The sequence below is a fragment of the Micropterus dolomieu genome, linkage group LG17, assembly GCF_021292245.1.
Source record: "Micropterus dolomieu isolate WLL.071019.BEF.003 ecotype Adirondacks linkage group LG17, ASM2129224v1, whole genome shotgun sequence".
Taxonomy (NCBI): Eukaryota; Metazoa; Chordata; class Actinopteri; order Centrarchiformes; family Centrarchidae; genus Micropterus; species Micropterus dolomieu.
Window position 1 is genome coordinate 6,705,646 of NC_060166.1, and position 14,196 is coordinate 6,719,841.

The window sequence follows — 14,196 nt, forward strand, 5'->3', positions numbered from 1 at the left end:
CCAGGCTTTTACCGCAGCTTCTTTCACTTCTTGTTTGTTTTGGGGTGTTTCTCCCTTCAGTCTCCTCTTAAGGAGGTGAAATGCAGCTCTGTTGGGTTAAGGTCAGCTGATTGACTTGGCCAGGCTAAAACCTTCCACTTTTTCCCCTGATGAAGTCCTTTGTTTTGTTGGCAGTGTGCTTTGGCTCATTGTGCTGCTGCATGAGAAACTTCCTCCCCATTAGTTTCAATGCATTTCTCCGTAAATTGTTGTGGATGGTGGGAGGAAGCCAGAGCACCCGGAGAGAACCCATGCGGAGAACACGCAAACTCCACACAGAAAGGCTGGGGCAACCACGACCTTCTTGCTGTGAGGCGACAGTGCTAACCACTGCACCACCGTACCACCCATCAGTTACATTATCAATGAACAAACAGTGGTATGTCCTGAGTTGTTTAACACATCTAGATGTGAATAGTAGGAAATAAAAGCTGAAATTCTGAACTCTTGTCTCATCCTCATCTTTTGATCTTAAACCCAAATGTCTTCAGTGAACAACAAAAACAAAGGACTTTGCCTTACCCCTCCAATACTTTTGGAAGGGACTGTATTGCTTTACAAGCTGGTCCCAAACAAACACTGAAACCAATTGAGTCCTTGTACAAACAGACAATAAAAACTCTTGATAGAAAGGTCAAGGTTTTTGTGTTAAAAATTTTGCAGATGCTTGCCTTGTTTTTAAGGTGTTACATAGCATAGCCCCTCCCCACTGAACCAGTTCATAAAGGAGAAGGACAGCACTAGTAGGGTAACAAGGGCAGTTAGAGGGGACAGGATTGTACAGTACAGACGTAGTAAGTTTGGACATACGGCATTCTCAGTTAGAGCTACCTGTTACTGGAATAGTTTACCTGTTGAATTGAGAGAATGTAATACTTATTTAACTTTTAAATATAAACATAAGACATGGCTTAAGACAATCCAACCAAATATCTGCCCTTTCCATAATCTTAATGCTTTCTATTACTGTACTTCTGTCACCATTGTCATGTATGTATTTTATGTATTATGTTTATGTATCTTGTATTTTATCTTTCTTGCACTACTTGTTTAGGCACTATACTGCTGATATTTGGCACTATTTTTAATTATACTTTTATCATTTTTGTAATGTACTTATGCATTATAATTTAATGTATTTTTCTTGCAGTACTTGTTGAAGCACTGGACTGATGATGTGGGGCATTATTTAGTTATAACCTGCTCAGGGACCATGGATGAAAATGAGAAAATGAAAATGTAGCTACACTGAAGTCTAACTACTGTGTTGATTAATGTGCATTGTCCCTGGTAAATAAATAAATAAAATAAAATAAGAAATGATAAATTATTCATTCTCTGAGCATATAGGCAAGAGTGAAGAACACGGCTCATCCTAGTCAGAATCAATAACCATGCTAACTGAAAAAGAGAAGGACTTCCTTTGTAAAAAAAGAGATCCAAGACACCCAACATTCTACAATTATACCCCAAAAGCCCCCAAACACACAAAAATGTACGTAACCTTCCACCCAACATCATGGTATAGATTCCATCTCTGAACCTGCCTCTTGATTCATTGATCATTTCATTAAACCATTTGTTTTTGCTTTGCCCTGCAAGACACCACACATGTTCTTACCAAGATGGATGAGACATTGGTGATTTATTCATGGTCCCCACGGATGTTACATTTTTATATAGCAATACCAAACATGAAGAAGGTCTTGAAGCAGTGAACCACCTTTAACAATCCAGAACAGATGACAATCTACCTAATGACTGAATTTTGATGATTACAGAGTGGACTCACAACTTTGTATTTGTGTCCCAGGCCAAACTGTTCAGGCCAGTTTTGCGCCTAAGCATACCGCTTCCTTGGACTGGAGAAAAGGTTTATTCTGGGCCCTTCCAACCCACATCGTGACAAGATATATTACACAGTGATCCATCCTTGCACAAACTGTTCCCTGAACCTCCTTCTTTTGTCCCTAGAAGGGCCAAAGACAAGCTGGTTCACAGTCATCTAGTACAAAAGACTCCTTTGCTTCACAAACTTGGTACTGACTTTGATATGTGATGCTTTGTTTGACTGCCTTTGTACTTGAAGTATAAATGTATAATATTGTGTCACCTTAAGATGGAATCCTTTTGAACCCTGTTTTGTACTTTGCTGGTTACAGTGAGACATTCCCACGCTTTGTTGTGCCGCTTTAGTTTCCTTTGCAACAAATACTCCCCTACTTATATGATGGCATAATGTAAACACATCTGGGCTGCTAAAAAGGGTCAATTTACAACTATAACTTGCTGAAACCTCCCCCAAAAAACAACAAAAAACAAGAGAAGTTTTGATGATCTGAAACAAAAACTTAAAGATTTCAGTGTAATTGTACGGTGAGGTTTGACACATCAACTCTTTTAGATGAAAATAACAAGGATTATAATCTACAAATATGCAAATGGCAGAAATACAACAAGTCTATTTTAAAATATATATTTTTAAGACAATAAATAAAAAATTAAAATTAAAATATTTCACTAAGTGCATGTACCAAATTCAACAAATGTTCAGTTCATTTTTGTGTTTAACATTTGTATTGTTTTGTATTCAGAAATCAGAAACATAAAACTTTATTGTTATTGCACCAACCAACAAAATATGTTGTGCAACTCCTAAAACAAAAAGAAAACATTGTGCATGCACACACACTCATTTTAAAAAAACTACTGTACTGTATAATAAATACAGTAAAAAAGTTCCTTAAAAATGCTTCTGCGCAGTGGAAGGTTTGGTTTAGAAGGTAATGTGGTCAGTTTGGAGTGACTCCATTTTTATGTGAAATCTACAAAAATCTACAGTCATACAAAGATCTAACTGCCTTCAAAACACAGAAAACTGTCCTCACAATGTAGATCACTTACTCAGTCTTCCTCCTTATAAAATGTTCAGTGTCTGTCCAGAGTTTTGTGTCACTTCAATCAAAAAATAGGCTACACAGTCTGCAAATATATTTTTTCCTAATCCACATAAATCACAAGAATATTCAATAATCAGCACAAACCATTCTAACACACTTTGGTACATACAGTGCAATATTCTATAAGACTTCTCTCTCACTTTGTTAACTACCAACACTATGTTTTTAGGAGGAAGAACCATTGCTCATATGAAATTGTGACTTACCCAGAATTACCCACCACTGCGTATTCTTGAGTTGTAAAATGGATTAAATTAGAGACACCTCATGTGTTAGGTTACCCTCTGCATTGAGAATTCGAACGCCACATTTTACCTTCATGAAACAACATCACCCATGAGTCTTTGCTGCTGACAAAGCATCATGGGAGCTTTAGTTGTTGAACGCCAATACAACACTGTGTGATCCTTATTATTATCTTAAAGTGACAATAGGTAATATTTTAGACCGCACTTGTTTCTTTTTCTGACAACCTTATTCTGGCGCTTCCAGAGCATTAGGGGCGCACCGCAGACTCGGGGAAGCTTTCTCATTTGAACATACGTCATGATACAGGAAGTAAACAAACCAGACGACGGAGTTGTCATCAAGACGCTCACGAGACCTCCCATTGAGTGCCATGACAGGTCGTGCAGGTTAAATATTGTTCTTTTTTATTTAAATAGGTAGCCAGGGGAAATATATTTACGAAAGGACGCCACTATCTGCACTGCGCACGCGACTCCACGGTTCTATAAAGTTGTAGCTAGCTAATGATACTTCAATCTTTGGGTCCTAGTCTAACGCCACAGACCTGTAACCAAACATTTAGAAATTTATAGTAGGTTTGCTTATTGACAAAGAGTGACGCCTCACAGGGCAGAACTGAATACCTCAAATAAACCGCTAGGATTTTGCCATTATTTCGGCATTAATGTAGCACATGAAAAAATAGTTATATTATTAAATGTTCGACTTGTATCCCCATGCCTTTTATTTCTTGTCCTTTTCCACTGACGTTAACTTAACGTTAACGTTAATTTACTAACGTTAGCTTATTTAACCGTGGAGACTTCATCATTAATGAGATATTGTGTTGAAATGTATTGCTTCTCTCCAGGTTGAATAACCTGTATGCCGAATGGCCTGCTGTTGAATGGAATGAAGTCAGTAAGATCATAAAACAGTATTTAGCAGTCGTATAACTTAACGTTACGTATCCCGCAACAAATAACGTTAAACAATAAAGTGTCGAATTTTTGAGTGGGGTTTGGTGCAGCAGAGCAGATAACGGCATCCATCAGGGCTAACGTTAGTCAAACACGTTACCTAGCCGGTGGAGGTTACTAGAACTGACGAATACAAATAACAATAAATAGTGTGGCTGACCACTGGCTGGGTAGATGTTCAAGCTAGTAAACAGCTGTTTAGTTACTGTCGAGACATCCTGCAAACATACGTTAGCAGTTAGCGTAAATATAATTTGGCTATGCAAATTGTGTCTGATTTATTAAGTTGTTTATTACTAAGGCAAAGGCAGTTACGGTAAAATGAAAAGGTGTTTAATAACATAGTTAATTATGTAAATCCAGCTGTAATACCTTATCAGTTTAGTTGATAGTGTTGTGTATGTTACATATGTTACATGTCATTAGTAAGCATGATTAGTGGTTGGGCTCTGGGGCCCTTAGGCAAAGTACTGTATAACTAAGCTGCCAGTTGTAGATTGGTCCCTGCCCTGTCCTTAATGGAGTTTGATGAAAATGGGTCATTAGGGTCCAAAAGATTAATTTTTGCTCTTGGTCCCCTTCCCGGTTAATCTGACTATGCATCCATCTTCTTTAATTCACATTGATCACACACTGACATCCACGCAGCTCCTCTGTCTGTTTGTCACATCTAATCTGTATTCTGGTTTGGTTTTCCTCAAGATGCGATTTTGCTCTGGCATGCATGATCTCCACTTCTCTTCCTGAGGGTGTCGAGCCAGAGAGCAACCCCCACAGTGCCATGGCTGAGGTGTTGGGACAGAGAAGCTTGTTGGGCTTTGGTGTGGTGTTGGCATGGCTGGTGCTGTTCCACCTGCTGGTCAACATCTGGCTGCTGTGCGTTTTTACCAGCCTGCTAGTCGTGCTCGGTGGCTGGCTGGGCTCTCAGGTTGTCCTGGAGTCCAACAGTGTGGTTCACCTGGAGAGGTTTGTCACCATGGAACAAGTAAGTGTACAGTTAACTGTGGTTTACAGTTCCAGTGTTAGTTTCACTTTTCATTAGTAGACATGGTTATGAAAGTTATTTTGGATTTACAGGGCTTAGATAATAATAGCCTTGCTTGCTTTTGGGAAAGCCATATCTAGTTCCAGGCTCATTTAATTTCCAATTATTTTGTCATTGCTAAATTTAAGGTTCCACCGTCTGTGGAGGATGAGCATCTCTTGGACCAGGAGATCCACAACACAGTGAGGAAAATCATCAGGGACTTTGTCACTTCCTGGTACTCCACTGTGTCTTCTGAGAGTGGTTTTGAAACGGAGGTTCAACAGGCCATGATCTCTATGGCCATGGAGCTGAAAATACGTGCAAGACAGGTCGACAGGAAGGTACTTTGATTTAAAGACATCACTGTTGGGAGTGTTGTTGTGCGCTTGCCAGAACTTTGTGTACAATATGCATTTTTCCCTCTCAGTCTTATTTTTGAGATTTTTAGAGGCACGAAGAGCTGAAAAACAATCAACAATTGGAAGAAGAAAGTGAAAGAAAATAGTCATAGTTTTTGGTAACTTTCTTATGACCCCTCAGATGTATCTTGGGACACCTGTCCTATAGGCAGCACTGGCTATGGTTAATGACGATTTCATTTCAACATTTCCAGATGAAAATTAATGACTTTACAAAGGCCTATGGTTTGGAAAGAAATGAAAAAGTTCTTTTGCATTTTGCATCAATATGTGATAGAAACCCCAGTTATACTTCCCTATAAGCAACCACATATTGCATTATAGCTTATAGCTTATTGTTTTTACTACATCTGATCGACCGATATGGGTTTTTCAATGGCCAATTTAGAGAGGGCAGCCAATGGCCGATATATTTATCTTGCCAATATTAAAACAAAGAAAAGTCCTGTATAATTATATTATTCCATGCAGTACAATCTAATGTACATGGTTCTGTTAGCCAGTAACATGTTGTTTTGGATGGAATTTTTATAAAAAATACATTTGGTTTTGCTGTAGAGCATGACTGATGTTTAAGGGAGAGTAGGGTACAGTTAGTCAGAAATGACATCATTCAACTGCATAATTCTCTACAGTAGATATTTAATGTTAGCCAGTAATGGTTTTAGATTAGATCTGCTGTCATTTAGGATGATATATTGGCCTTGTGAGTGCAGGTATTGGCCTAACACTAGAAATAACTACATTCACATAAGAATTTAGAAAACCAGAAGTGATTTTTGATGGGACATGTGCAACTTTTTTGAATCACGGCAGGAGCTGACCCAGAGGATCCTGGATCTGTTTGGCAGCCACCTCCAGGACTACATCAGTGCCAAAGAGATGGTGGCCAAGCAGCAAACGCCTCTGACAGCAAAGCGGGGCAGTGAGAGCGAGCAGTTGTGGGAGGCATATTCCAGGGTTACCACGCCTCATCTTGCCCTGACCAGTGACACAGTGAAAATAAACTACACCAGAGCAGTTGTAGATCTGTTGCTGCATGTTTTGGTGCCTTCGCCTCACTTGGAGACCTGCTCCGGACGGTTCGTGGTCGGAGAGCTCATCACCTGCAACGTTCTGCTCCCTCTCATTGCTAAACTGTCTGACCCTGACTGGTTAAACAGTCTCGTAATCGAAATATTCAGCAAGTCCAGCAAACCACAGGAGCCAATTACAACAGAGCCACTGACTTCATCACCCCCACTACCACAGCCACCTGTTCAATCAGAGGTCTCTCCACTAAATGAGACAGCCTGTGTATCTCATATGAATAATGAAGTTCCACTAAGAGCTGACACTGAAATGGTCAATGACAGAGAGACAGCCACGCCTGAGCTCGCGGCCTATGATCTGGTTGACACAGATGAGGTGGACTGTCAGCAGAACAACACTGAAGAAGAAGAACCCTTTTTAAGGCATTACATGACAGGAAGCAAGTCAAACCCATTTTACGAGGAAAACGACTCTGACCTGGATTCTCCTTTGGCTGAATATAAACAAAGTTCCATTGATTCCCTGGTCATGATAGGCCAAGAGGAGGGCCTGTATGACAGACGCAAAGAATGTGCCACGTCTGTTGAGAAGAATAATGGTGTGATCCTGGAGGATGTTTGCCCCAGCCCAATGAACGGCTCCTGCCCTAAAGTCCTGGTAAATTCAGAACCGGTAGAGCTTCCTAATGGCTGCGGCCCTTCATCAGTTAGGACAGCAGAGGGGACTCCTAGTATCGGTAGCCGCCAGCACCTGGAGAGGGAGGGTGCTTCCCCTTCAGTAAACCCAGCCAGAGAGCTCCTTCTGGGTGTAGAACAGACGATGCTAGGGAGTGAGCTGACTGAAGTCAGTCCATTGCAGGGCTGTTCTCCCATGCCGTCGTTCAGTTTTGAGCCCCTCAGCAGCCCTGATGGACCAGTCATCATCCAGAACCTCCGCATCACTGGCACCATCACAGCTAAGGAACACCGCGGCACCGGCTCACACCCTTACACTCTTTACACTATCAAAGTAAGGAGATATATACATGCATCTCTTTCTCTTACCTCTGTTCATTATTCATTATTTTGTTCATGTGTGATACTGTACTTTCCCAGGGGGAACATGTCAACAATATTATCTCTTTAATCCGGTTGTTCTATGGTGTGCACTTCTAGTGGCACTAGGTTGAAGTAAGGCCCAAAGATTAAAACCCAAGGAGATTCTCAAAGACAACTTTTTAAAGTTCCAAATGAAGAATTTATAAGTTAAGTTAATGTTACCTTGTGGAGTTTTTCCACTACTAGTAGCGCTATGGAGCATTATTTTTATGATAGGGTCCCTGTTTGGCTTGTATTGTACATGTGCAAGAGGACGTGTGTGCACAACAGCATGAACATGGCTGACTACTTGCTATTCTTCTGATCGGCACCAACAAAAGGAATTAAATGTAATTAAAAATCCTTCATAAGAGGATTAAGTTCTTATGTTGACATTTTGGACATACAGTATTTAATACAAAACTGTTTAATCAATATTTAATAGAGTGTTTGTGTATCCCAGTTTTGAAACTTAAAATTATCATTTTTTGGCATGAAAATAATCAAAGTTAACTATATTGATACTGGTTCAACGATATTTTAACTGACAGTAGTTTGAATACACAAATATCAGCAATAGACCATTAGACATTTTACAAATGGTGTCACATTAGCAATATGAACAATATAAATTATCACAGGAATCTCCAAAAGATGGCTCATACTTTGTTGTGTTGGTTTTCAGTATGAGACAGCAGTGTGCTGTGAGAACCCAGGAAGCGCCCAGCCAGGCTCTGAGGATGCTGAAGTTGTACCGTCAGGCTGTGAGACTCCGTCACCCATTCAGCCAGTAGCCTATCACATGGTCAACAGACGATACAGTGAGTTCCTCAACCTGCAAACACGGCTGGAAGAAAAAACGGAACTGCGGAAGCTCATCAAAGGTAGGAAGGATAGGAAGGACTCTGGATAAGCTTACTAGATTTTGTGTATTTAAGTTATCATTTGAAACCATGTGTTGCTGTTTGGTACAACCAGTGTGCACAGTGGCTTAGTTAGCTGTAGCCTGGCTTGGAGAAATCCTTACATGGCCTACAAACAGACCTGGATTTGTAGTTGGATTCTTGGCCATTCTACTTGAGCAAAAATCCAGAATTTTGATTGTAATCTGACTGTGTTTCAGGTGTGAAAGGTCCAAAGAAAGTATTTCCAGACATGCCATTTGGAAACATGGACAGTGAGAAGATAGAGGCCAGGAAAGGACTGCTGGAGACCTTTCTAAAGGTAAGCAGATTGATATTGATATTATATTCATTTAGTATTTGTTGGCCCAATGTAACATTTTATGTTGTTTTTTTTGGTATCTAAGGTTGTAATCCAGCTGTCCTCTTTTTCAGCAACTCTGTGCCATCTCTGAAATAGCCAACAGTGAAGAGATGCAGGAGTTTCTGGCTCTCAATACAGACGCCAGGATTGCATTTGTCAAGAAACCTTTTATTGTCTCGCGCATAGACAAGGTTTGATCCTGAATATTTCATTATGGCACATCTGAATAATACTTGACTTTATGATAAACACATTGTAAGTGCAGGGTATGTGATGCAATCTCATAAACACAAAATATAACGTGATAAAAAGTGTTTTGATGGTTGTACAGTTATGCTTATTGGTTTCATAGTGAGTTTTTAATGCAGTACATTTGTGTTTTGGGGTTTAGATTGTGGTGAATGCCATTGTGGACACCCTGAAGACAGCGTTTCCTCGTTCAGAACCCCAAAGCCCAACAGAAGACAATGATGGAGAGGTGGATGGAGGGAAAATCATTTCTGACAAGAAGAGCAAGTATGACTCCAGAGATCCAGACCGACTTTTATCTACATATAGGCCAACAACGCCAACCCATATAGAAAGTGGCCAGCCTTTTTGCCCCCGGCTTCATCTTCACGCCCTTAGCCCAGCTATGAGCACAAATTTGAATCCCTGGTGGCGATGCTGCCAGTTTGGCCGGAGGGTTTTGACAAACAATTTTGGCAGTTGATAGAACTTTGGTGTAGACCAGAGACCTACACAGAACAGGTGTAGGCGTTTGTGTCTGAAGGCAATAGCAAGGTGAGCAAATTAAAGTAGTTTGTGAGTAAACATAAACATAAGGTGGAGAATAAAGTAAAATTTTAATGTTAAGATAAGAAGTAACCTACTATAGATAGGGTAATGTATTCTTTCAAATAAAATATTTTAATATCCCCCCCCCCCATGCCCCCACCACAGTCACACTACTGTCATTCTCCAGGAAACATTGAGTGTTACATCTGACTTATTTAAGGTACTTAAAAGTGCAGTTTATTTTCAGTTGGATTTGAAAAGCTCTGTCCAGTAGCCTGACCTGGAGCACTCCTTGTTTTGACGTTTGTTTGAAAGTGAGAGAGAGATGTTTGGGAGAAAATGTAAAACTTATTAAATAGTCAGTGCTTTATTATGAATATACAGTTGAATAGATCCCAGGAAGAAAAGCCAATGCTTATGTGCTCTCTTTCTTTCTAATAAAAAAAGAAAGAATTTTCCATTGAAAAAAAGTTACCAAATGTCTGGGTATGCTGTCTGTGAGTGTGTGCATATTAATTTGTTTGTGTGATCCCAGGTCTCGTCTGAAGTTCTCCAGTAAAAGCATCCCCTTTATGAACGGCTCAGACATTAGACCAGCGGTTTTGTTCAGTCTGGAGCAAACTAGAACGGTAAGTCACTTAAATTTAAATCTGATATTTGACACTACTGATATTTGCTATATATAGTTTTTCTGCCTTCTCCTCTATTTTTCTCAAAGGTGTTTAATGGGATGTCTTTGGGAGATTTGCAAGCCTTTATCACCGAACAAGAACAACTGGCCTTCAGATCCGAGCCAGAGAGGAAAGACAGTCCAGTTGTTAGACAATTCGGAGACTATCTGGATGACCGCTCGAGAGGAAAGCACAGTAAGGAACCTGGTAAGAACGGGGTAAGGGGACTGCTTGACGTAATAAATGGATTCAAACATTTTAAATGAGCTAAAATCCAATTGTGAACTAGAATTTTAGCCTCCAGGCCTATCTCTGCCATCATCATGTCTACTTGTCTGACTCACCCTGGCTTGTCTACTTTCGTTTTCCTTTGTGTCTGACCAACTCGCTGACTAACTGAATGTGTGTTCCTGCTTTCCTGTCTGCTTAACTCTACCACTTTCCATTCTGTATCTCACCATGATTAGACTATCTGATCGAAACCAGCATGTTCCATATTCCAGGCACTCATTAGATTCTTCAGACTGGCTTTATATTTTGGCAACCCTTGCGATGCTGCTGTGGCTGAAGAGACAAAAACACAGAAATGTAACCGTCCCTCCCATTTTTCCTTTCCAAACCTAAAAGCTTCCACCCCATCCACTTATGCAATGAAATTCTTTGTAAATTTGTGGTTTAACAGTGAAGTGGATGGAACTACACATCTGTCTGTAAATGCTGACAACAAAAGATACATTTGTGTCTGATTTGATACATTGAACGGGTCGAATGTGAATTAAATGTGCATTAGTACACCTGCGGTATATGCATTTCCCTATATGAAAATGTTCAGTGACCAGTAAAATAGAAATCCGTGTTCAATAGTATAGTCAAATCATGACAGCGATTCGACAAGTGACCTGTAATTGTTTGCTTTTGCTGACTAGGTTGGTGGGTGGGAGCTCTCTTCTGCGTTCCAGCACATCCCATAAGGATGTCATTCCATACCAGTAGGGGATTTAGTTTTCCAGGACTTTCACAACATGTCACTTCAAACAATTCCTGTCTGATTCAGGGAGCATTTAAAGAGTACTCCACTGATTTAGCATTGCAGTCCAATAACATTGTCGGACTCATGACAAAACTGGCTGCCTATATTACCCACAATGCAACTCGACAGATGACAGTGCCCCCACAAGCTGCTGGCCACAAGCAGAGATGATGACCAGGTTACTGTTTAAACTAAGGCCATCCAGAAAAAAGTGTCCCACACTCTGTCTCCATATGCCTTTCATTTCCTACTTTCAGTGAACAGCACCTCACTATAACCCCTGGTGTGTGTTACTTTTCCATATTAAACCTAGGCCAGCCAATCCAGTTATTATGAGACATCTTTGAGATTGATGCCTTTCTGACCACCAACTGTACAGTCTGGTTGATACTGGGACCTTCCCTGCTTGTACGCACAAACGTCCCTTTTTGTGCGGTCTATTAGAGCATTGCTTCCAAAACATTTTTAAAAACACTTCCCCCTTTAAAAGGAATTTTTTGTCATGGCACCCAAGCCACCCATCCAACAATATAACATGCATATATGTCCATCCATCCATTTTCTGCCAGTGATCTGGGCCCAGGTCACAGTGGCAGAAGGCTAAGCAAGGTAATCCAAACTTCCCTCTCCCCAGCAACGTGTTCCTTAGGGGATCCCAAAGTGTTCCCAAACAGGATGAGATCTCTCCATCGTGTTCTGGGTCTACCCCAGAACTCCTATTAGTTGGACGTTCCCGGAAGAGGAACCTCAACTGGCTCCTTTCGACACTAAAGAGCAGTGGCTCCATCTGGATGTCTGAGTTCCTTACCCTGTCCCTAAGGCTCAGCCCAGTGACTCTAGGGAGGAAACTCATTTTGGCTGCTCACCCATAAGTGAGGGTTTGAACGTAGATCAACTGGTAACTTGGAATAATAAATGAACACTGATAAGATGAGTCTTGCGGCACCATTGTCCTGACCACTTTGGGAACCACTGTGTATACATAAATTTGTGTGTATTGGTTTATACTTTATGCAAAAGTAATATATTTAGCCTGATGAAGTGATGCCTAGTGTTAGTTTTAACCCTAATTATTAACTGTTACCTGTCCTTAACCCTCTCTCTCATGATCCACTGTGTTGCATCATGTACCATCTCATGTACCAGCTCTTTGTTTTCTCCATCACAGGGAATCACCTTAGGAAAAAAGGATGATCTAATTAACAACATATGTAAACTTTAGCTTCATTTTGCTGAATCCAAATTGCGTTTCTTCCATGTTAGGCATCTGGTCATTGTCTTTTTGAAGAACTGTCTTTTTTCCCATACAGTCAGGGTGAATGAAGTGGACAGTTCACAGAGTACTAATATGATAAGGAAGGAATATAAATAGGTGTCAGAATACATTGATGTTTCACACAGGGTATTTCTGAATTCTTGCACAGGTTAATTTCAAGTTGTTCACGTGTTCGTTTTGGGATCCCAAATGTCAAGTCTTGTACAGTCATGTCAAGTTCTGTCAGTCATGTGATCCAAGAAAGAGAAGTACAGATACGTTGCTGGAAATCCCGGGACAATTCTATTTGAATTTGTCAGCCTGAAAAAAAAACACGTTTTAGAAAATTACCATCTGGAAATGTCAAAGAAGGGAACAAACCACATTAATACATATAGGTGGTTTCCATCTAAAATACATGAATGCTTTAAATTCAGTGGTATTTAAATGTCAATATTAAGCATTTACTAGTGACTACATTTCAGTTTAGGTACCCAGCTGTATGCTCTGTGGTCTAAAATCTGATGCAATTTCGCAGCTTATAAAGATAAAAATGTTCTGTTTTTTATTGACAGTCATTGACAGTTAAAGTAATACCTCACTCAAACATAAATAAATTAACACCTCTGGGAAAGTGTTACCTAAAGCTGACTATTACAGGCGTTTGTAAAGGGGGCCGAGCTGTTGTACTACACTATTCCATTAGATTGTAAAGGTGTGCCTAATAAAGTGGCCAGGAAATGTGGATATGTTTTGCGTGCACTTTGCCAAAAAATGGAAATTCTTTGCACCCCCAAAGCTGCACTTCACCAGTGTATATAAAGCATGTTGAAGCAAGCTCCCCTGGCTTCAGAAGAAGTCACTGTCACAAGTAACGATATGGTCTTTCATACTGCTGCATAGCCGTCAGTGATATTTTTCAGCTGTTGTAAAATTTAGAAGCTCACTCAGGCCAAATAAGTTCTCTATCTGTGTTGACCAAGTTCCTATTATACCCTTACACTGATAAAGAAAACTGTATTTCTTGTGTACATTTTAATAAATGTAGTTACTGCAGAGAGCTGTCAGTTATGCTCTTTTTCTTCGCTAAATCAGTCTTTTCAGTATTCATTCACCCTTTGTGGACTAGGTAGTATTATGAATTCCAGTACCAGTTTTCATAGTGGAAAAAAACAAAACATCAAATGGCTGTAAAGAATAAAAGTCTTTGACAGACATACTTTAAGACTAGGGAAGTGTGTGTGTGTTATTCTCAGAGGATTTTAGGTGGCCTGTTTGAATTTGGATGCCATCAAGATGTTTTCTGATGTTTTTTTTCACTCTTAATACACATAAAATAAATTATATCCTGCAGATCGCATTGCAAGGACTGTGCTAACCAAAAGGCACAGTACATTTTGATGTAGAATAACTACATTTTAGAGTGCAGCATCTAG

General features: G+C 40.0%; 2 protein-coding genes across 3 annotated transcripts in view; both read left to right on the forward strand.

Annotated features, from left to right (window-relative positions):
* The window catches only part of tpst1 (tyrosylprotein sulfotransferase 1), a gene marked incomplete at its 3' end in the record, with an annotated part of 837,181 nt that overhangs the window by 680,109 nt on the left and 142,876 nt on the right, over positions 1-14,196 (forward strand).
* snx19b (sorting nexin 19b) overlaps positions 3,447-14,196 on the forward strand; it is a 52,125-nt gene continuing 41,375 nt past the window's right edge. The window contains exons 1-11 of one of the 2 annotated variants that reach the window (XM_046074871.1): positions 3,447-3,634; positions 4,910-5,192; positions 5,381-5,575; positions 6,470-7,693; positions 8,447-8,645; positions 8,885-8,985; positions 9,099-9,218; positions 9,419-9,543; positions 10,340-10,433; positions 10,523-10,682; positions 12,140-13,775. In XM_046074871.1, coding sequence (XP_045930827.1) covers positions 3,546-3,634; positions 4,910-5,192; positions 5,381-5,575; positions 6,470-7,693; positions 8,447-8,645; positions 8,885-8,985; positions 9,099-9,218; positions 9,419-9,543; positions 10,340-10,433; positions 10,523-10,682; positions 12,140-12,228 — 2,679 coding nt within the window. In that variant the 5' untranslated portion in view covers positions 3,447-3,545 and the 3' untranslated portion in view covers positions 12,229-13,775. Of the gene's footprint in view, positions 3,635-4,909; positions 5,193-5,380; positions 5,576-6,469; positions 7,694-8,446; positions 8,646-8,884; positions 8,986-9,098; positions 9,219-9,418; positions 9,544-10,339; positions 10,434-10,522; positions 10,683-12,139; positions 13,776-14,196 lie in introns of those variants that run through there. The other variant, XM_046074872.1, reaches the window with a different exon arrangement.